Here is a 24,344-nt window from a genome sequence, read left to right on the forward strand (position 1 = left end):
TTCCCCTTATTCTTTTTTTCCTCCTTTTTTCCTTTAATTGAAAGGAATTTCTTTTGAGTTGTAAATTGTGATGTATTTCTTGCTTTTTCTAAGAGTGTACATTTTATTATGTAAATGTTATCATGTAAAACGATGTGTTTTGTAAAAATCTGATTTTCGGCTGAATACAATAAAACATTTTAAAAGATGGCTATATTATCAGTGGTATATGTAGACTTAGTTTTGATTTATATGCCATTTGCACAGCAGAAACAGCGGATTCAGAGGCCTTTTTAGTGGTAATGACATTCAGGTGTGGCTAATGTCATAGCCCATCTGAAAATGTAAGAGCTTTCATAATGGGAAAAACACGGCTCGTATGGGGTACATTTTAAAAGCTTACAAGGGTAATTGGATTGTGCCTGTGGAAAATATCCCGGCAACTGTAGCATCATTTCCTGGTGATTTTAGGGGGATTTGGGGGAATTTGTAATCTCCATGTTATACTGACATCAGGGATTTCCTGCTATTTCACATCAATGCACTGATTATTTTGTTAAACAATTGAAATGCTAATGTGGGAGAGAATTGCAATGACATTTGGATATGAGAGCAACATAAGTTCAATGTTGGTGCAATTCATGCCAATGTATATTATGTTTCACATCTTGAACTCTATTTAATAACCTGCACCTTGGGGGTAAATTCATATGGGCTGAGGGAGCACTTCATGGGCAGTATGATAGCATGGGGGATTTCATATTACAGTGGGGCCGTCTAATGTTACAATGTCTCACGGGCATTCAGATGTCAGTAACTTTATACATTTATAGAGCAAATCAACCATTATTAGAGGGAAATGTTGTGATTCTTATGCATAATTGCAAGCTTGGCTATTTCGCCACAATCTTGTGAAATAGTACACACATAATGTACCTCGTTGGTCCTTTTCCAAATAAAAATATTTGACAAGAGAGCCATCATCCTAAATAAATGTTAGGATGACGACAGTGCCCTTTTCAAGTTGGCATGTATACAGTGCAATTTTAGCTGCAGAGGGGACTCATTCAAGGGTTACAAGTGAGATTGTATTGGTAGCAGGAATGCTAAATTGGATAGAGATAGCTGGGGAGGAGAGGCATCTCTTGGGGGGATTCAGATTAAATGGAGTCAAGGGTCGCCATTAAAAGGGTGCAGACACCCATTCAGAGGCCTTTTTCATTCATCATCTTGCGGGCTTCCACATCTCCTGGCCACCTATGCCACACGGTGCAGCTGCACTTTCTATGATGGTGAGGGTCTCTAGAACATGGCCGCCGCGCGCAGCATTAGAATGAGCTGTTCTTGTTGTGGCAAAGAGACCGACCTGATTGGCTGGACCTGTTGACTTCCTCCATGGAGACCCCATAGCCGGCAGGCAAACATCAGCCCCCTCAAGGGTTGCCATTAAAAGGGTGTGGACACCTGTTCATATGCATTTTTCATTCATTATCTTACTGGCTTCCACATCTCCTGGCTGCCGACACCATTTGGTGCAGTTGCACTTTCTGTGCTGGCGAGGGCCTCTACATCATGGCCATCCCACTTGGCATCTGACTAAGCTGTTCCCATTGTGGCGACAATACCCACCTGATTGGCTGGGCCTGTGGGCTTCCTCCAGGGAGACTGCAGAGCTATCAGGTGAATTCCTGCCCCCTCAAAGGCCCACCTAAAAGGGTTTTCACCCATCCCTGTCTGACCCTGTGAGGGCCTAGGCAGGCCGAGAGGGCCCCATCTCACCTCAGAATCACGACGAAAGCACACATTACAAGAAACTATGCAGCACACGGTAAGCACTCACTTCCCCTTCATCTGATAGTACAGCTATCATTGCCTGCTTGTCCGTCCCAGAACGATGGCTCCCTGGCCATTCACACTGTGTGCTGTGGTGTAATGGTCTTTTTGCCTACATTACATTCTCTTTGCCACTACACGGGCCTAGGAAGACCTAGAGGGCCCCATTGAGATGCTGGAAATACATTGGAGGGACAGGGCCTCCATATCCTTGTCCTGTACTCCTTTTATTATTTGTGTTCTGTGTTGTTTTCTGCACAGTAGTCCCACAGGGACACATGGCAGTGCAGCTCTTCCGTTTTTTGGTTGTGGTGAACAGACCCTTGGGATACCCTTATGGCACCCATGGGTGGGGGTACAAACATGTACCCCTAGTGTATGTTTTTGGGCACCTATGTGTGGCCCACAGTGCAGGGTATGGGCTGGTGGCAGCTCCATGCTGAATGTGACAGGTGCTCTGAGTATCCTCCATTTTGGGATGCCCTGCCATAGGGATCAGTGGATTCCTGATGGGAGACAAGATGGTCCCCGTGGCCTCTTGATTTCCATTGCCTGTTACCTTGTTTTCCTGAATCGCCGGGAAGCCCTGACTCTGTCCCTTCCCAAGACAGGCTGTTGGGTGGAGGTTCCATATATGGTATTGTGGTGAAGCCCAGGCCAGACTGGCTGTAGCCTTCCCAATGACTGTATGTTGTGGGTACCCCCGTGGGGTGGGACCTGGGTGAATGGAGTGTGTGACAAATACACATTTAATATTATGGGTCTCTGGTATCTGTACGTGTCACACAAAGAATGAGACAGCTCTGGCCCGAAACTGAAATGAATGCAGTGTGGTGTGCTGAAAGGCTGGGTGCTTGTCCCAATCCACATTCTGTGTTGTGAGTGTCTGGATGGAAGTGAATGGCCAGAATGCACTGTGAGTCTGATTGTCTGCCTGCCTGCATGAATTCCCTTCTGAATGAATGGTTGCCGGAGCGTGACCCAGCAGAGTGAATGCGAGACCAAACAGTATTGCTGGGGACCTCTCACTGACTGGAATTGTTCAGATGCTGAAGTCGAAACTTGATGCTTAACCTTGAAGCCAAGCTGGAAGAGAAGAATTGCAGCTGCTTTCCTTCAACAATCTAAAAGCTCTTTTGTCTCCAAGAACTGATCCAAGAGAGGACTTGGCTAAGAGACATCTTCCCGATGTTACCCTCTTGCACGATGTTACTTTGTGGCATGCTACGAGGTAACATCATGCAACCGCTTATCTTCATCAAGGCGCTCTGGAAGGCAGCCCACGAAAGTCTGCCGACCGGAGATGAGGTCCGCTGAGAACCTGAAGTAAAGCATCTGGACATTGAGGCCATCGAAGTCCATCGTCGTCGACCAGGGTTCAGAGGTTTGCCGTGACCGCTGGAAGCCCATCGAGTCGTGTTGCCCAGAAGCAGGGACAAGTTGAGTTTGTGCTGCTCAATGAAAGGAGCCACAAGGCTCCACCTTTGCCTAAGACATTTTGAATCAAGGACATCAGTTGCTCATCACCGTCAACTGATTTGTTCTGCCTGAGAAAGTCAAGGTCGCTGCTCAACCAAGGAGAATCCACCAGTGGGTTTCCTGTCACCCGAAGACTTCAAAGATGCCAACGATGATCTGGAAGCCAGTGTGGTCGAGTCCTGATCGGCAGCACCAAATGCTGATGACCTGATGCCCTTGCTTGACCTAAATTCTTAATTGTCTTTTCTTTGCGGCACCGAACACTTTTCATCGAGGTGCACCGCATGCCTCATCTTCACAGGACATCCACAATCACTCGCTGACAAGCACCGCAAAGACCGAAGCTGCTGCCTCAACAACATTGCTCACCTTCTTTCGTAGGAATCTCGAAGACCCGTGGCTCCTGCCTTAAAGGGAGTTCACTCAAGAAGGGCCTGTCACTGAACCATCAAAAGAACTCTACAGAACTCAGGTACATTGGGGTAGTGGAACATTTTATTGAGAGACAAAACTCTTTAAACATTAATGAACTGGGCTTGTCAATTATCTTTATTACAGGTTGCCCAGGTGGGGGGATCCTCACGCAGAACTGTGTCATGGTAATGGGACAAAGTATTCTGCCATTTATTTATTCCAACCTGTCTTTCTTCCCATGTCCTATGCTGATGCGCACTGTTATTTGAATTGTATGCCATTTGAACTGTCTGCAGTTGATGCATTTCATTAACTAATTGTGGTGCCTAATAGACATTGGGCCTCATTATGACAATGGCGGCCACAGGATGAACGGTGCCGGTAAGGCACTGGCACCGTTCATACCGGGCCGCCACATTACGGGTTCTGCTCACAGGTGCTGCTCTGCATGCCTGGTCAGACCGGGCGTGCAGAGCAGCACTCGCGAGCAGAACAGGATGGTAGCAACGATACAGTTATGAACGGTACCACTGCTACCATCCTCCCCATTCCCATTGAGCCATATGGGGGCTCAAATGGGAATGTACCGGCTCTGGGTCCCGCGCGTGGGACTTACTGGGACAGCAAAGGTTGGAATGGCCCGGTTATTTCCCTTTCGCGGGACCCAGTGCCAGAGCCGAGTTTGGGGGTAGCCATGCCCTAAGGGCATGGCTACCCCCAAACTCGTAATGAGGCCCATTGTATATATTTATCATTATAGAATTTGCGGAGTTCAAAGTGTGTTATTGATTGTGTATATATTCGGAACTTTATTTATATAAAGAACTGTGTTATCACTAACGTGGTGTGTGGACATTTCTTTGTTGGGGGCTTGGGGAGTACACTGTACTTAAGAACCAGCCTGCATCACCTCCTGAGAGCTAAGCCTTGATTGCTTGTACATTGCTACCAACAATAGAGAATCTTGCCTGGGGTGCTCCATGCTTCTACTATGCCATATAGAGGGCAGGAGTACAGATAACCCCCCTCCAGTCTTTACACCCATTTCATCCCAGAATCACGATGAAAGCACACACTACAAGTAACTATGCAGCACAGGGTAAGCATCCACTTCCCCTTGATCTGATGGTACATCTATCGCTGTCTGCTTGTCCGTCTCAGAACCATGGCTCTCTGGCCATTCACACTATGCTCTGTGGTCTAATGGTCTTTTTGCCTGCACAACATTCTCTTTTCCACTACACGCTGTGCCCGGGTCCACTCTCATGTCTTCATTTTGGCCCTACCTCACGTGGCATGCCTTGGGGTTCTAACTTCCTCCACACCCCACAGTATTACTCACCTCTCGCCACCTTCCTCTAATCCTCTGCCACATACTCCATTGTTACCACCTGCCCTTCAAGCTGCACTGCACCTGACTAACTCTTCTTCGGCACTAAATTGCTACTGCCTTTCTACTCAGTGCCTCTGCCTTTGCTTTCTTATCTGCAACCTCTCTCTGGTTCAACTTGTCTACTCATCCTCAGTACAGCGAAGCTGCCCTCTTTCACTGCAGCTTGTGTAACGAGCATCATCTGCATTGATTGTTTCCTGTTGCATCTCAGTGCTCTGCTGAAAAGCGGAATTTAGATTAGCTTTTAAACCTGCACACACATTGCAATCTGCTACATTTTAGTGCCTTGCTTCCCAGAGCATAGCAAGTTTAGAGCACCTCCTCCTCTGTGCCTACTTGGCTGCTAGGCTGCCTGGTGAGTTATTCGTGCACTGTGCAGCTCCCCCTTTCTGCCCCTCTCCCTCCCCCACACCTCTCATATTGGCGATCAGCATCTCTCCTATTCTAACTGCTACTCTATCACCGATCCGCACCTTCTCAGGAAGTCTGGAATATAAACGCCTAAAATGTTCTCTAATCCAGGCCTACCGAAGTTTGTGGATTTCTATGTTTTGTTGTTTTTTGGGTGTTTGCGCATACTGTGACAAATGTGAGTATTCAGCAGCACTATTAACAATCAGTGGACAGCAAGCAAAGTTCAGCCTTTTGTGTGGTTCTCACAGAAGAAACGGGTCATTGGTTTTATTTTGACCGCAACACTTTTGACAAAATAAAGTGTCCTTTATTCTTGGAAAAAGGGGCTTAACACTGAAGTGATTTAATTATACAAACACTGTAAGCTTTAAATTGCTGATGTCTAATTATCCCTTCCAGTATATTGTGTAGTGACGAAAATAATGTTACAATTCGCTTACTAAGCAAAACACATAATGAAAACTTTACTCATGTTTTTTCTGATGTAAGGGTACCATTCCAAGATGGACAGTCTGGTGCAGTCTTATTGCAATTTGAAAGAGCTTTATGAGAAGGGGGAAGGAGACAGATAGCACCAGTGTGAGTTCCGGGCTGTTGTGTAAAAAAGAGTATTTTGGGACCACAAGAATGGCTACACATCTTTATTTTTGATAAATACCTCTGTAATGAAAGAGTTGCATTCTGGAATCACTAAAGTGTATTATGTACACGGGGGATGATGCTCATTTCATTTTTCACAACCGTCACTCTAACACTGACTTTTTCAGAATGACCCTTACAGAATCACCCCGACAGAGTCAGGGCTCGGATGTGAAGATAAATTTGCTGTGGCGACTGTCACTTCATTGCAGCCCACTCACTTCCTAACCCCGGAACAGAAGGCCCAATAGAGACAGAGTTCCACAAGAGGGCACACCACTCTGTAATGCCAGACTGATAGCACAGCGAGTAGAGCGCTTGCCTTGACATCCGTGCAGAGCCTGCTGACACAGGTTTGAATCCCGGCAGGGCCAAACTCAGCCTTTCATCCTTCCAAAGTCAATAAATGAGCTCCACACACTGTGGGTAATAATAAGCAGCGCTCAGATACCTGAGGGTTCGTAGCACTATATAAATGCAAAATTATTATTAATGCACAGACATCCTTAGACATCTGTGTGTGATTATTGGATGTTGTATGCAGTGTTTGGGAACATTAGACCAGACACTTTTGGAATTGCAAACCAGCCATTTACAATAATAAAAGCACCTACATGCATCTTTCGCCCCTCCCCACTGGACCCCATCACCTCCCGCACCCCAAGAGCATATTTTTCTTTTCTATTTCCAGAAAAACCAGTGCTTGAAATATATGTACAATTGCTTAACATGCCCTGCTGCCAAGCAGCGCTTGGGCAAGCGCCCGGAGGGCAGAATGGCCTGCTAAATGGCCCTTTGGGGGTTGGCAAAAGACTGACCTTATTGTCACCCCTCCATGACCTTGAGCTTCCACTGATGAAGCTGCAGAACATTTCCAATAGTAAAATACACATTCAGGAGATTCAGCCAATCACTGAACATGTTCGCCCAGCACTAGTGTCCAGAAATATGGGAATACTTGGGCATGTTGTATGTCATGGCTCAGGCTTAGTGGCACCATAAACGACATAGAGAATTATTGAGCCAATATGGGCGCAGGCATAAGGAAAATTAATGATTCAAGTACAAAATAACGGACCAAAATGCCGAAACACGAGGAACACATTTGAGCCAACTCCAACATGTTTCCACATGACAAAAGAAAGGATCCCTGCACAAAAGCAATTCCACACAATATAAGAACCGGACAACTGTTCTGCAACGTAATAGTCTGCAAATCAATATCAACTACATGTGTAATAGTCTGCAAATCAATATCAACTACATGTGTAATAGTCTGCAAATCAACATCAACTACATGTGTAATAGTCTGCAAATCAACATCAACTACATGTGTAATAGTCTGCAAATCAATATCAACTACATGTGTAATAGTCTGCAAATCAATATCAACTACATGTGTAATAGTCTGCAAATGAACATCAACTAAGTGACCAAAGTTGCCTATTTTATCAGGCACACGACTTTACCTATGTGCCAGGATTTATTTTAAGATTGGATTGGAACATTTAGGGCCTGATTCATGGAGTAATTTGCGCGGTAATTAGGAACTTTGCAGACCAAACACATTTGACGATTAATGGAATCGTGATCGCAGCACTTTTTCGTATGTGCGTGGACATCGTGCAAGCTCGGCACGGTTCTGCCTAGTGCGAGACTCCCTGCAGGTGGTGGGCATGGCCTGCGCTGGAACCGGTCTAGGGGGGCGGAACACACAAAATGAGGAAGAACAAGGCAACACGTGGGCATTACGAGGGACAGGCCGCAGGCAGTCCATAGCACGTGCAGAAATGTGCATGACAAAGGGCATTTATGGATGTGACCATGCAACCTCTTGCCTGCGAAATGCCCACTCAAAGCCCTCGATCTTTCTGCCACCCAGACGCAGATGTACAGACTTGGCCGGAGTATTCGCAATGCGGATGTGAGTTTGCATGTTGGATTTGGTGGTGAGTGCAGGCTGAAGGGGTTCCGATCGGACTTAGGGATGTGTGTACACAGCATAGTGGGGTGTGGGGATGGGTTACAGGGGTTCGCACGCAATTTGATGAGAAAATATGAGTTTCGTGAAACTGTACGCGTGTTCTCGAAGTGCCTGTTACAGCTCCGGGGGAACTTCGCATTGCCGCCATGGTACTGGCCTGGTTGTGGGGGTCCACACCCTTTTCTCTCAGGGTGTGTGTTTTCGCACCCGGGAAGCCCACAAAGGTAGATGCATGTAGGTGTGTTTGCTTTGTGTGGGGGCGCATTGGGCACATTCTGGCTGCGACTTGGGGATAGGTTTACTTTGCAAGAACAATTCCATGAATACGCAGAGCGTGCGCATTTCCGTGTGCGCGCAGGCTCGCACAGGGTCGGCCTAGGCACGCAGTCCTTGCTGGATCTAGATTCGGATTTCCATGAATCGGGCCCTTAAGCTTTAAAGAACAGATGGACATATCTGCGGAATAACATTTACTCATTTGCAGACAGCCTGGATATCACTGTTGCATCGTTTGATGATGCTGAATATGACCTCTCACATCTGTGTAACTTGACACAGTGCAAGAGAATAGTAGATTCACAAATGTGGACATTGTGGAAGGGTGCTCCAGAACAAAGAATATGGCAAAGAGAATGGAGGTTGTGAACCTGAATAGGGGACACACTCACTAACATGCACATTTAGGATTACTCACCAACGTTGAACGTAGTCTTAGAAAACTTTGTGAACAACGTTGAGCTACATCTGTTGTAGTTGTACATGTTTCTTGCGAGTTGTAAAAGTGAATGAAAACATATACTAATGTCTGGAGCGCCCAGATGCCTACGGGCTTTGGCGCTATATAAATAGGTGAATAAATAAATAATAAATGGGCTGCATGCACTGAATGGCGTATGTGCTGTAAAATAATGTTACATTAATGGGACAAATATGAAAACAGTAGCATCTTGAAAACGTTATTGTATGTCCCTCCCTGACATGTCGCAAGTGCATGTTCTTCCGGGTAAGATGCACATCACACCAGGCCATCAATATTTGGTTTAAGCGGGATATTTTTGCGAATCAGGTGCAACTTGCATGTTTTTGACAGTCATACTTTTTTTTGCAAAACCTTCATGTGGTCAGAAGTATCAACCAGACGAGGACGTAAAATGCGACATTTATTCAAGATGATTTTGTGTATGAATCGTCTACAAGATTGTCCAATCGCCTCCTTACCTTGATCAGCAAAGGTGGATTGATGAGAGTGACGTCCTTGTCCACCAGTAGTTTCCCCCCCTTGTCGCCTTCACACACAGCGTTCACTTCGATGAGGTTGTGCTCTGTCAGGGTTTCTTTATACTGGGCATACGATATCACCACAGAAACCTTTTTCTCTGCAAAGTTACAAAGGTGAGTGAGCAGAGAATTGAAACTATGGAGCGGAGAGCGACAATGGTGCCGGTAGCGTGGGTAGCTAGCAACTCCCCCCGAAGACGGACTTTTGCTGTCCATTCACACGGGGCTGATTGGCTGTCTCCCTTGCAGCAGAAGCCTCTAATCTAATGCCATCCATCCGTTGATGTGCACTGCAGAGGAATGGTCTTCAGACCTTAAAAGGCATTTGTAAAGATAGCACAATGGTAATGACTGCTGTACATATTGCAACCAAGAGCCGTCGTTGCAAACGAATTTCGAAGTATGTGCCTTTACCAATGGACCAGGCCAGCTACTGGACACTAACTAGGAGGCCAGGATCAACGAGCAGCGAGTACTATACAATTGTAATTGAATAAGGTCAAACCTCGAATCCCTGCACCCTGCGATGGAAATTGGTTCCATGCCAATCGCATAGCTGCTACCGTGTGCAAAATGTGCTCAGTATCCTCAAGTGCCTGCATTTAATTATTTATTTAAATTTGCAGCCGAAGGGTGCTGTTACAGGATTATTTTTAGTTTTTTTTTTTAGTTGCGTTTTTTGTCTTAGTTGTGTATTTATAATGCGCTTAAATACCCCGAGGTTTCTAAGCGCGGAGCCGGGGATCGAACCTGTGTTGCTTTGTGTCGTCTTGCTTCCAAGGCGAGCACGTTGCCGCTGAGCTATGCTCCAGGGACGAATTAGTATGTCCAACTAAGTGGCGGAGTGCCCCAAAATCGCCTGAGACTTCAAGCACCATGCCTTGATTTCGTCTTGCTCGATAATGTCACTGGGACATAACTCTTATCATGGAGGATTTTATTTTTTTCAGAAATTGGTGGTTGATTCACAGAGTCTATGCAGTAGATTGTTGGGAGGGAGTCCAACCTCTGTCTTACTTGCTGTGGTGGGTTTTCCTAAACTATTACATTTGGAGGATGGGGAGGCCATGTAATTACGGATAGTGCTTGTGTGACAGGGTGTTTTAAATTGGAGTATGCTATGGATTTATTTTAACGTAATTTGATGTCTAATGGAATATTTTAAAGTTGCAAAATGGTTACATTTTGTTGTATTTTAACCATATGCAATAAAAAACTTTTTTTTTTAAAAAGAATGATTACCACAGTTGGCCAAGGGCTCTAAGATGTGCACCCAATCGCCTTCCCTGCCCTCAGGGGTGTTGCTAGGTCTGGAAAAGACCTGGGGCTACACTAATATCGGGACTGGCGGGACTCAGGGCTAGCTAGCGTTTTGTTTGTAGGCCCAGAGCTTCTATCCGGGGCTACAACCAGAAGATCCGGGGCTAGAGCCCCCTCAGCCCACACCTAGCAACGCCTCTGTCTGACCTCATACTTAGAAGTGAGGCAGGATGCTTGGCTCGTTGGCTGGAACGGCCTATTCTCCTCTCGCACTTCAGGCCAAAGGGAGCTTTCATGCTCTGTTTCAGTGGCCATAGCACATGGTACATCTTCTAGCCCCTTGCGACTCTATTTCTTCCTCCACTTCGACTCTTAGCCAGCTTTCCTTCCAGTCCCGTCTTAAATATAATTTCTTATGTTTCATTTTCAAATCTCTCGATGGCCTCGTGCCAGACTATCTCTCTTCTCTGGTTTTGTTCTAGATCGCACAGTTCGTTCCTACTCTCAATTTCGCTTTGTCACTCTCCGCCCTCCGGCACGCAATCACGTTTTCCGTTCCCTTTCTTTGTTGGCCCCTTTGTATTGGAATGCTCTTACCCTTTCCCTTCACTCTATCACAGTCCTTCCTCCGTTTCGCGAGTCTCTCAAGTCCTAGTTACGTCACTCGCTTCAATATGCTAGTTAATTTGAATCTGTTATTTCTCATTTATTGTACCGCTTGATTCTCTGTACAGCGCTTTGGTGTAAAGCGCTTTTTAAAAATCAAATAAAATACAAAAAACAAAAATACACAGATACGGTTGGTGATCGTACCTTCATTTGGACCGAGTGGGACAGACTGGGAGTCTGTCATGACCTCCTTGACCGGTTTTCTGGTGTAGGTGATGGTAGTGGCACTGATCTTCACAGTCACTGTTCTGCTGTCTGGACTTTCGTTTTTTAAAATCAATTGTAGGTGGACATCAGTGCCCACATCGAGGCTGCCCTCCACCGAGAACTTTCCAGAGTATTCAGGCTTTTGCGCGGGCACGTCCGCCACCCGCTCTCCACTTGCAGCACTGAAGGCCATCATTCTGCTGGAAGACCTTGGTAACTTGCTTCGGGCTTTGTTGAAGATCTCCCTCTCTTTGGCAGTACCTGAAAGGCAAGGCGTAGCATGACATTTTACTTGGGATGAGCAGCGAAGAACTCCTATGTTCTTTTATATAACAACTTTACTTTGCTGTCAAGACAAAACACATTTGTAGCACTTTGAATAGTTTGCTTTTCTTTTTTAGAGCAATATTGCCCAGAACAGGCAACTGCAACCTCTGCCTCCCCACGTGATTTGGATTACAACTCCCATCAGACATAAGGGGTCATTGTCAGCATTAAATGGATGCCAAAAAGCAAGATGTGTTGCTTTTACGCCTCCATTTAACGCTGTGCCCCATTTTCCTGCAGGCTCAAAGCGCAGGAGGGCAGGAAAGTGGGGTGCGCATCCCCCCTCTGCTTTCCTCCTCCATTTTGAAAGAGCACACAATGTTAGGCCTGCGCGAGATTTTCATGACGGGGTAAAACCAATCGATTGCACAGGAACATGCCTTGCAGTTACACCTGCTCAACAGCAGCTGAAATCAATTGGGATCTATTATAAAATGCTGCTGTAAAGTGTAATTTTCAGGCAGTTTTCTTACTTCTTTCTAAGCTGAGAGTAAAACTGAGACTAAAGGCAATTTCACCCACTTTTACTCTTCAGTTTTCCACTCTGCTTTGAGAGTGATGAACATTGTATGCAATGGACCCAAGAGAATGTAAGCGCAAGCCTCGGCAATGCCCTGCAATCAATTATTGATTTTTAAAAAAAAATGCCCACCCCAGATCAAAGCCAATGATGGGTGATCATGGGAGTTGCAGTCCTAATTATCGGGTCAATGGTTGCATACACCTGGCATAGAATATAACAGATAGTCTGGTCAGTTGAAGCGTGTAGGAGAATAACAATGGGCCTCATCACAAGTTGGGCGGTACCCCTTAAATGTGGTGGTAATCGTATTACCACCACATTTAAGGGCTGACCCTGTTATTGGTTGGGCGGAAAGTGTGGAGTTTTACCTCGAGCTTTTTGCTGGAGGTGACAATCCTGCTTTCTGCCCGTTTTGGGCGCTATTAACTCAGCCCAACCGCTACTTGGGATGCATCGCTAATAGCGCCGGACCGAGTAGCAGTAGTGCTATTTTTTGTGCTGGCGGTATCCCAGCAATATTTCCACCTGGGATACGGGCAGACTCGTTATGAGGCCCATAGGTTAATGAAATATGGCTGTTGTATATCCTCTACCCTTTAATGGTGCATACGGCGCACAGCTGTACCATTCTACTTTAACTATGTGGGATTGAATTCAACAAATGCGGCATTAAGAAATACCGTCCGTGGTAAACTAATATGCGCTGTCATTACCATGAGGCTAAATAGTAATTGATGATACCATATTATTCTCGGTTGTTGCTGGTGGTATGAAATTAGTGTTAGCAGTAAATGCTGCCAGTGGCAATATCTGCCAGTGGTAGAAGTGGTGATACAGCTACATTTGTGAGCTTTCGAGCTGTGCAATGAATCATGCCAACAGTAAATCATCAATAACATGTGCATTTCTGTCACAGGTGTATAGAGTTTGCAGATAACAACACTTTCCTTGACTGCTTGAGTGTTATACCCATAACATGTCATTTACATTGTGGAAGCTGCTACTGGGGACGTTCATGGCCAGCACATAGGGGATCTCGTTTTCAGGTGTTCCTGCCATCTTTAACCATTGTTTGTAGCATTACCACTTGTTCCAGAGTAGGCAAACATTCTTCTGGCAATCCTGTGGTATGCAAGAATAACATCACATAGGCAGGAAAGTCACAGTCAGTAAATGATTGTCTATCAGACAACTATCTGTATTGGTGAAGGCTTGTAAGAGATACGAAGCTTTGTGTTTCTGGGATTCTAATTAAAGATTTGATATTATTTGCATGTACTATATCAAAAGTATGGCAATGATTTAAGGCGCGTGCATGGAGACATGGTGTGTTCTCCTGGGGATGGTTTTAGAGCTACGAACACTCAGACTGCTACACCTGAACCAGGATGCTCTCAGCTTGAGTGATATTTTGGCTGGAATAGAATCAAACCGTGTTCCCTCTGGAGTAGGAGGGCACTGGTATCAACCTTCACACTACAAGTGCATCAAGTTTAGAGATCCTTTTTCGAGAAAGGTTGTAAAGCCATTCCCCTGGTGATTAGAAATATCCTCTTTTCAACGACCCAAAGAATAAGTGAGTCTCAAAAGTCAGAGCCACTCAGACTTGGAAGCTGCCCAAGTCATCTTACCTCAAATGTGTAGGGTGCCAGTAAGTGGCATACTTTGCCCAGGCAGGAAAAGGAACCGGATTATCCAATGGCACAGAGAGGGCACAGTGACCTCACGCCCTCTGCTTGGATGTACTACAACAGTCACAGCAGTATGTGGGCTGTCAGTATGGTTGATGTTTCAGAATGTAGCAGTACAGGAGAAACACTACCGATAATTATGGATCCACTTTTGTACAGTTTTCAAAATTTGTATGACAAATTGATAGCAAATATGTGCATCGGCATGCCAAATTGCACGATCTGAATGGTCGCACATGCTTCTGCCTTCTTCATTCAAAATATTTATGGCTTTCACGCATGCTGTGTGTGGCGGACATGGCCTGCAACGGCCCGGCAGCCTAGGACAAGTTAGGCTCCAATGAAGCGAGGCCCCCCGCGTGGGCTGTGGTCCCTCAAATGCCATGTCCTCCCCACAGCCGGGGTGAATGCCATTCACAACCCAGGCTTTATCCAGGGTGAAAATTGTTTTCTTTTCTCCCTCGAGAGATTTGCGTCAATCTCCTAAGGAAAACAAAACATGAAGAAAAAGATGGCTGTGGCTCCCTGTTGTCTCCCCACATAAAATTAAAGAAAAAGCACCACATGCGCAAGACCCTCAGCTGGCCGTAGACAGCAGGAGGAGAATGTGTATTCTCGCCCGCTGTGCTAGCCTCCTTGTTGGCTAATGACTCTTCTGCGGTTGCAAATAAAGCATACCACATCGTTTATTTTCACTAAGTAGGCATATGTGCAGAATTCACACTGGTCCGAGGGAAGGGGTCGAACATGCCGACAATCTTTTGCAACGTATTCCAGCCCCACTACAACCGTCCTGGTGCGTGGCTATCAGGGACGTCATTTAGGGGTCACCAGAGGTCGCAACTGCGATCTCTGAGGTCTCCCTTGTGACCGCATTTTTTGTAATGCAAGATCCTGGGCTGTGGCCAGCACCATGTGGCTCTTTATTTCTGGAGTGGCTGGCTTTCTTGTTCAGGCCCCTTAAAAAAAAGAAGAAAAATAAGAACCGGAGTGCCACAAAAGTAACACTTTCAGCACTGACCCTAAATAAAAAAGAATAGGAATACCAAATAATGTGTCTTTCTGGAATTCTATACAATAATTGCTAGACTCATTAAAGGTTTATTTCAGGCACACTTCAGGGGGTGAGTCACTGATTAAGTTTGCTCTTAAACGCCTCAACTCAGCCTTTCATCCTTCTGAGGTCGATAAATGAGTACCAACACAGGTTGGGTGATATTGGGTGTATATTTTTCCTATATAAAGCGTAAGTAAGTGTAAGTGCTGAAAACGGGTGAAAGGTCGTGTTCCATCGCTTCCGCACTATCACTTCGGGGTGAGGTCAAATGACATCACTTCTTGTGATGTCATCAGGGGGTCAAGCATTTTGTGATGTCGCTTCCGCTACCTGTGGCATTTTGGTGAAATGACGTCCCTGGTGGCTATTTGCAGCGGGGCACAGTGATGGGGATTGCACAATGTATAGGTCTTTAGGGAGGTGCAATGGGTCATGCTGGAGATACGATGACTCACATCTTCTTCAAGAATGGTTTGTTGAAATACTGAGTGGCAAGCAATGGGTGTTTTCGAAAATCCAAGAACCCATTCAAAGTAGAAAATACAAACCTGTGAGTGAGAAAAAAGAAGACATTGGGCGAAAGTCGACACAGGCACAAAGGGTGAGCAGGGATACAGTTATTTCAAAAAGGAGCAAAGGGGAAATCAGGAGTGTGGGAATAGACAAAAAGCCTGGTGGGGTCTTAAAAGAAAAAAGATGTAGGAGAGATACTGTAGATGTAGGGATACTATATATGAGGGGCAGTAAGTGAGCCATGACATTGTATTCAGAGGAGGCAGTAAACAGAATACAGACATCAAATAGCTGGCCTACAGACAACTGCTTGAAAAAGGAACTGCAAAATACAGACAAACCAAGGCACTCAGCCTATCTGGAGGTAACAGAGTTTTTTCCTTAGTTTTACCTATCCATGAAATGGATTGAGTGATGCTCTCCCAGGCATGAATGGGCCTTGTGCAATAAGCATCATGAGTGACACTGGCCTATCACAGAATGTAGACTTTCAAGCGCGTGCCATGCTTCCTATGACAGACTTGCTGCTTTCAATGATAGCAAATTCGGGTGATGACTTACCTTCCGGATGTTTATAAAGGTTAGTCACGTCCACACGTTCATTTCTGCCCACGGCCTTCGTGCTGGTTCTTTGGCCAACTGACTTGCTATCGGAGTAGACCTTTTCACGACTCCCATCCTCATACTCGATCCACTGGACCCTGTCGGCATTCACCTCGCCAAACACGAACACGCAGTCATAGTCCTTGTCAATGTCTCCTTCTTTGATAGCTCTGAGTGAGGCGGGTCCCAGTCGATATATACCTAAGGCAGGAAAAACAAGAATGAGACACATTCGCACACATCTTGAGGGACCCCTGCCAATGCCAGGCAATGCATGGCGTGGAGATCAGCGCTCCAGTTCGCAGGCTTGTGAAGAGGAGCTCACAGAATTCCAAGCCTGCATGGATGGCAGTATGGAAGTCAACACAAGTCTAGGCGTATTAGATTGGGAGTAAAAATGACTGCCCCGATATAAATCAAAAATAGAAATATGACAGGCGGCGTCCTACTGCCTTCAGGTTCCAAAACAGGTGGAAACATGGGGACAAAAAATACATTTGTATTTGCAAAAGTCGCACTGTGACCAAAGGGCACTAGCTTGGGGAATTAAACAAGGAACATAAAAAAGAGCAGCAGCAAGTTGTGCCCGCTGAGACCATAGAGTGCTGGGACAGAAAAGCAAGTATTGCCAGGTGGTTTATTTATTCCAGAGGCTCCGCCAGCGCCAGACATGTGTTAAGCATATTGTAATGGATAGAAGTATTTGACTCGCTGTCTGCGATTTTTGGATGTTTCTTGGCTTTTACTGGAATGAAAAATTCCAAAAAGAGCATAGTAGTAGTACCGGTAGTAGTTTGTCATTTATACAGCTCCTTTATCCCATTAGTATGGCCTCAAAGCGCTACACTGAATGACTGAAAACATTGCAACTACGGCTATTTCAAATACTTGAGAAATACTTGGCACTCATTTTCCAATACCCCTTAAGAATTCAAACCCATCTTTTTGTGTTTACTGTATTTCGGGCCTCCTTTAAATGCAAAGGCTGTTTTGTGTTACTTGAGTAATAGCAGACTACTTTCTGTGGCTTGAATATTAGTAAGTGAGGCTGGTGTTTAACACCTTCCAATTTCAGCAGCAAGAATAGCATTAAGAAGAAGGTTCACAAACCTAATGAAAATATGATAGGAAGCATCGGCAAAGACAACACTAGATGTAGCGTTTGCAATTGTCCACTGCATTTTACATGCATCGACTTGATTTTGGGCTCTCTTTATAAAGACTGGACCTAGCTCAACGGATAGGCCGGTCATGGCATTAATATTATCAAGTGAGCTGCTAACCTCTGCTGGATGATTAAATACTTCTAACAATGAATACTTTAAATCATGAGCCGAGGCACACAACTGCAGCTTAATCAGCGTACTACGGGAGCCCCTAACATTCTTTGATCTCTGTACCCTCTGGCATGGCATCATTAGTGTTGCAACATACCTTTAAGTACCAATCACTGTGGCTGTGAACAAAATTCAGCAGCAGCACACTTTACCTCAAACAATTCCTTTACTATGGGACTGAAAATGAGGACGGCAGCACTCTGAAATGGAAAGTGCACATGTGTGATACACGGGACCATGTGCGGGACTGGCTAATCACTCCTGCTTCTAGAAAGAGGAGAAGATTGTGCAGTATTGAGACCCAATACAAGTCTTAAGAGATGGAAGGAAGATCTGAAAGCGTGAAGACCAGATGCCCATTTCTATCAGAGAAATATTTGAGCATCATTTATGCCCTACTCTTTACCTCCGGGACAGTGAAGTAGCTGCTCTCCTCAGTAGTTGCCTGCAAGTTTCACACTTAAAAACAGAGCTTACGTTCCATGCATACCACCAAGTGAGACTCCTAGTAGCAAAATGTAGAAATACCAAACATAGATCCACGTACCGGTGTGGGGGCAGAGGATTATTTCAGCATAACAGAGTGAAATTCTCATACATCTCATTGCATCCTAATGTTTCCCCCCTAGACTTCTCTTGTGTTGTTTCCATCCCGGGCGACACCCCACTCACCAGTGAGATGAATGGAAAGATATCTAAATCTGAAAGCTGCTTTTCACTCCTTGACTACAGAGTAGTTGTGGGAGTCATTGAGGAGGGGAAGGCTGAAGGGAGAGTCCTTGGAGATTCAAGAGGCCTTTCACAATGGTAATGTGGCAAGCATCAGATACAACCTGAATGGGGAAGTGACTGGGACATTTGCTACAAGAATGCATAGCAGATAGGTTGGTGTGCAGGCTTCCACACATTCACCATGTTCTGACATTCTTTAGAGGACTTTCTCATGGGCCAGCAACATGCGGTGCCCCTGATGGAAGCTAGGATATTCTACTCCTGGTATCTGCAGACAAAGAGGCACTACACGGAAATAGCCAAAGGGGAAACGAACCCCCGAGTCATCCACTGATCTGCCAAGGAAAATACGTGTGTGTGTGTATATCACAATCTTGCTATTTTCATCTTTCGTTCATGCATGTTTGCAATTTAACAGAGCACTCTGCAGCAGCACCGTGGCATCCACAGTGTGGCATATAAGTGCCAGGCTGGTATGCAAGTCTATGCAAAAAGGAAGGACATACGTATGTAGCCTCCAGGCCACAAACTAACCCCATTAGACTATATCAGTGGGATCGATAACTACAATAGAAATATGTATGTAGCCTCCAGGCCACACACACTAACGCCTTTAGATTATATCAGTGGGGTGCATAACTACAATAGAAATATGTATGTAGCCTCCAGGCCACACACACTAACGCCTTTAGATTATATCAGTGGGGTGCATGACTACAATAGACATATGAATGTAGCCTCAAGGCCACACAAACTGACCCCATTAGATTATATCAGCGGGGTGGATATCTACAATAGACATATGTATGTAGCCTCCAGGCCACACAAACTAACCCTATTAGACTATATCCTTGGGATCTATAGCTAAACTAGAAATAAGTGTGTAGCCTCCAGGCCACACACACCAACCCCTTTAGATTATATCAGTGGCGTGGATAGCTACAATAGAAATATGTATGTAGCCTCCAGGCCACACAAACTAACCCTATTAGATCCACTCCTCCCTGAAATCCCTTCTTCTTCACTCCCCCTGACTCCCCTTCCCTACCACCCCCCCTTTCACCTCCCTCCTTCCCCCTTCCCTCATGACCTCAAACTGGTCATACCTTCCCACCACCTCCCGACCTCAAAACAGACACTGTAACCTCTTTCACCTAACCCCTCTCTCTTCCCCTTCACCCACTCTCCCCTCCTTTTGTAAATTGTTCTACATATTGTTCTAATTGACTTGTTTCATGTTTGTAAGTATGCTTCTCTCACTTTTGTACCTGTTGTTAAACTGTAAAGCGCTTTGGAGTAAAGCGCTATATAAATTCAATAAACATAAACATCAACATTATATCAGTGGGATGGATAGCTACAATAGAAATATGTATGTAGTCTCCAAGCCACACAAACTAACCCCTTTAGATTATATCAGTGGCGTGGATAGCTACAATAGAAATATGCATGTAGCCTCCAGGCCACACAAACTAACTCCATTAGGTTATAGCCAGTCAGATAGCACAGAGCACAGCGTGCAGAGCCTGCTGACCAGGTTCGAATCCGGGCAGGGCCAAACTCAGCCTTTCATTCTTCCAAGGCCGAAAAATGAGCACCACACACCGTGGGTAATGAAAAGCAGCGCTCAGACATCTGACGGTTTGTAGCACTATATAAATGCTGAATTACTATTATTATTATTATTATTATTAGCAATAATATATGTACGTAGGCTCCAGGGCACACAAACTAACCCGGGTTCATTTACATTTTGCATACTTCTGTGTGTTGCCTTCTGGTCACCAATCCTAATTCACTCTTTCATTTTCCCATGGCATATACGCCGTCTAACACTGAGAGGCAGTTTGTGGTGAGTGTTTGTGCTTCACCAGTGTATGTACCAAATATTTAGGCCTTGGCACCGACATCTTGGCCTTTCATCCATCAGGTGGTGAGAGAAAGTCACTGAGTTGCACAGTATTAAAAGCTATTATTGAAAACAGCAAGAGATGATTACTGCAACCAGTGCCCTGCAGATTAAACATAGTTCCCTGGTGCTGTTTATGACCCTGGGGAAGCCGAATATTTAAAGGTGTAAACATTGTTTTTGATTGCCTAAAAGTGGAATTTATTTTCCGTTTCTATCCAGACCATTTTTCAGAACAGTGCCTGTAACTAAGAGCTCCATTTCATATGAATTGCTCCAATAGGAACTGGCATGACATTTTCCTCTACGGTTGCCTATCAAGCATTGCTCAATTGTTACTCATATTGTTCACTGAACACCTGCGCAAGTTGTGAATTCATCGGACTAAGAATCCCATAGAAATCTGCTGGTGTGCTTCAGAGTTTCCGGGACCACATTTCCCAGATACCCCCGGGCCAGGACTGATCTCATTCTACTTTATCTAAATGCAATTATCTACTGACATCTGCACAAAGAAGGGAGATTCCAAGTAACATCTGTTGTCCATTTGCCCTGCATAAAGTGTGTGCTTCCAAGTTGATGCCAAAAATAGATGTAACTCTTTCAAACGTCTTTACCCAATGGTGTAATCTCTTTCTACTTGATGTCTTCCTTGTAGTTCTGTGAGGCGAAGCAAGACAAGCAGATCACGTGCTTGAATGTTGCGCAGTATAGCAGAGAGGCACTGCGCCGCGTGCGCAGCTCTCGCCTCAGTGATTCACACATTCCTACCTCCGCTTTGCTCCTGTGGTGTTGCATCAAGAATCTGCCATCCATCGAATTCGGGTCCCAGGTCACTCCTTGTGAACCAGCCCTCATTCCAGACATGGAAATTCCTGCAGAGAAAAATAAGCACAGAAAATAAGCCTGTGGACGTGTATTACTAGGGCAGCCACCATCACAGATCTCACGGATTATACCCTCTTAAAGGAAGCTTAGCAATACATTAAAACGTAACTAAGCAAACTTAGTCACCACTCTAGTGTCCAAACCCAAGCTTTGTTTCACTTGTATCTGTGAGGGGTACCTGCTTTGGTCCTACCTTTTTTAAAGGTAGCTGGAATGTCGACTTTCCCTTTTTATATATTGTACCCGGGCCAAAGTGCAGGTTTTCATTAAAATGACTACTATATATTGTACTCCTACAGCTCCCTCTAACGGTGACAACAGGGGAAGCTATGCAGATTGGCATTTTCTCTACATATCTCAAGGCAACAGCTCCCGTTGGCAGTGACAACCGAAGAAGCTGCTGCATTGGACAAACATACATCTGGTCCTTTATAATATTGTTAGATATCATAGGTCCATAATTGGACAGTTGACCAGTTAGATCAAAGTCACCAGTCCAGTAAGACAGTTCACCCACTCACAGATCCTGCATGGAATACTGAGTGTCTGCACTTCTTGTATACTATCAACAGCCTCACTGTAAATGGTGCAGAGCAGGGAGTGCACACACAAAGGCAAGCCATAATGCCTTTACACCTCTATTTCCAGCTCAGCGCCATTTTGCTGCAGTGACAAGGAGGAGGAGGGTCACAGAGCGCAACTGTGCTGACCTCCTCCATCTTGTCAGTCCATTTCAAGTTAGGCTGACCCAGATTTTCATGGAGGTAAAAATGAATGCCTGGCGGAGGTTGGTGTTTCAAAAGGGCGAAGGTATGTCATCAAGATGTGACGTCAAAAGAGGACAACACCAGGGGAGTTATTCAGGACGTTTGATGAGCCTGGCAAACTTTAATCTGTAGTGGTGTGTTGGCCATGTTAAGAGCTCCACAGCATGGAACACTATCTTTTACAAATACCTCTTCAATAGGGCGGGAAATATTATATTCATATTTAGGGCCCGATTCATGGAATATTTACCCGGTTCAAAGTGAATTTGCACTGCTGAAAAGTGACTTTGCACTGCCGACACAAACCCTGATTCATGGAACCATGCAAAGTGTATTTTTACTGATGAAAGTCCGGCCAAAGTCAGCGCATTGTCATTTTTGCAGTACAAAAACGACTTTGCCAGGCAAAAAAACACTTTGCACGGTTCCATGAATCAGGGTTTCTGTTGGCAGTGCAAAGTCACTTTCCAGTTCTAATGGAATGCCATCGTTTAGGCCACTGACCTTGAACACCTTTTGAGGTACTTGCTGCAGGCAAATCCAACATGCACTTCCTGCTCGGAGACCCCCTTGGAATGCATATATTGTGTCCACAGCAGGAGTGTTACCCAGTGCAGGGCACTTTTTTGTTGACGCCATAGAACTAATCTGTTGCTGCTAATTATTTGGTTCAAAACCAATGAAAGATGAACTTGACAGTTGTGGCCTGGTCGCCAAGTGCCTCCAGTGTAGAAGGAAAGGTGAATTAAATTGCTCAGAATTGCAAGGTCTGGAGGGAGACCAGTAGAAGAGTTTACTGAAGCTGTAAATTGCTTAGTCTATGTGCAGTGCTGACAAAACTTTGAAAAGTGCATTCAAGCAAGAACATGTTCGTTGCGCGACCTATGTGACTGCGCAGTGTCGCGCAAGAAAGTTTGAGATATACGGTACCACTTTATGTTTTACAAAATGTAGCTTGATTTAACTACTTTGTCCTGTTACAAGTCCCTAGTTCTAAGAGGGTGGTATCCAAAATAAATTTGAGCAGTGGAAGAATGTAATGTCCTTGAAGGATGAGTGAAAATACATTGAAGAAAATCTCCAGGTGGAAGTTGATGAGGAGGTCACAGAAATAAGGAGTCCCAGAATTATTTTCCCTCACTGGAATCAAAGGAAAATCACTCCAAAGGAGCAGGAAGCCAAGGAATTAGATGTGCAAGCAAGAGTTGCAGGCATAGAAGAAAATAAGCAGGCTAACCGTAACTCACGAAAAAACCTTTAGAAAAGAGGACTTGCCTTTGAACAGGGAATATATCTCGAATAAAAATGCCAAAGGATTGAGAGATGAGGCCCTTCAAGTCAAGGCTCTTAATGTACAATACACACATGTTTTCAATTTCATGATAGCTTGCAAATTGATAAATATGTTCACTATTATGTACCGATAAAGTCATGTTGAAAATGGTTTATTGTTATATCATGCACACTTGCATTAATGCAAAACCTTCAAGGCAGCCAACATATCCTTATCAGCATCATCGTCCCCCATCAATTGCATATCTTTGATGTCAATGGTGAGAACTGACTTACAGCCCCATGCACACCAGACACGGACTCCTCGACAGTGGTTCTGAATTGGTTAGTGACTGATATTTCCAAATTCCTAGCTGCTACCAAAAGTGTGGGGAGGGGTCAGGAACTATTGGGGTCCCGATGGTGCAAGAATGATTTTTAGAACAGATGAGAAAGTTTCTACTTTAAATTGCAGATGGATCAGACCAGAAGCCAGGGAAAAGCAAATCCATTACAGTAGATTGAGAGCCAGCTAGAGAGCCTTCTGTTGGAGCATATTCGAGGGGAAAGGTCATGGGAAGCCATATTTAATTATTCACGAAGAAGCTACAAAGTCCCATTATCACTGCTGAGGGAACATAGAAAAGAGTAAGCTGCAAAGATAAGGGAAAAGGTAGCAATTAGGAAAACAAGAAGGTTTTCCTTGGTGGTTTGCACTAAGGAACTGGGAACGGGATTAACCAACCTGCATTAAGGGGAAATGGATGAGTGAGTACATGGGGTGAAAAGATGAATGGGCAGGCGGATCACTTGATGATCTGTCCAAATGATCAAAGAATGGTGGCTCACGGAGACCAGATTCCAGGATGATTTAATTTAGTCAAGCATGGACCCAGCTCTGTGGGTGGGACTGAGACCTTTTAGTTACAGCTGAATAATTTAAATGAAAATGAATGTGAAAATAGCTTGGGAGTCAAGGAATAGCTTCCCACATATTTAGGTTGCTTAGAACAAAGACATGTTTGACACAAACTGAGTGATCAAGTCTGTGAGTTGCTCTGCAAAAACGAGAATCTGGGCGAATGCCAATTAGAAAATCATGTAATGATGAGAGTATCACACCGATGAAAACAAGTAATGATGAGAGTAGCACACAGAGGAAACCAAGTAATGATG

The 24,344-nt window shown here is 44.9% G+C and overlaps 1 protein-coding gene across 2 annotated transcripts in view; it reads right to left on the reverse strand.

The window, feature by feature from the left end:
• LOC138580587 (protein-glutamine gamma-glutamyltransferase E-like) overlaps positions 1 to 24,344 on the reverse strand; it is a 127,163-nt gene that overhangs the window by 26,013 nt on the left and 76,806 nt on the right. Inside the window, exons 8-11 of one of the 2 annotated variants that reach the window (XM_069651243.1) lie at positions 21,013 to 21,116; positions 16,222 to 16,464; positions 11,487 to 11,810; positions 9,354 to 9,511 (exon numbers count right to left, since the gene is read on the reverse strand). In XM_069651243.1, coding sequence (XP_069507344.1) covers positions 9,354 to 9,511; positions 11,487 to 11,810; positions 16,222 to 16,464; positions 21,013 to 21,116 — 829 coding nt within the window. The remainder of the gene's footprint in view (positions 1 to 9,353; positions 9,512 to 11,486; positions 11,811 to 16,221; positions 16,465 to 21,012; positions 21,117 to 24,344) is intronic. The other variant, XR_011304298.1, reaches the window with a different exon arrangement.

This window comes from Ambystoma mexicanum, chromosome 3p (genome assembly GCF_040938575.1).
Source record: "Ambystoma mexicanum isolate Mex_15411 chromosome 3p, UKY_AmexF1_1, whole genome shotgun sequence".
NCBI classification, from domain to species: Eukaryota; Metazoa; Chordata; class Amphibia; order Caudata; family Ambystomatidae; genus Ambystoma; species Ambystoma mexicanum.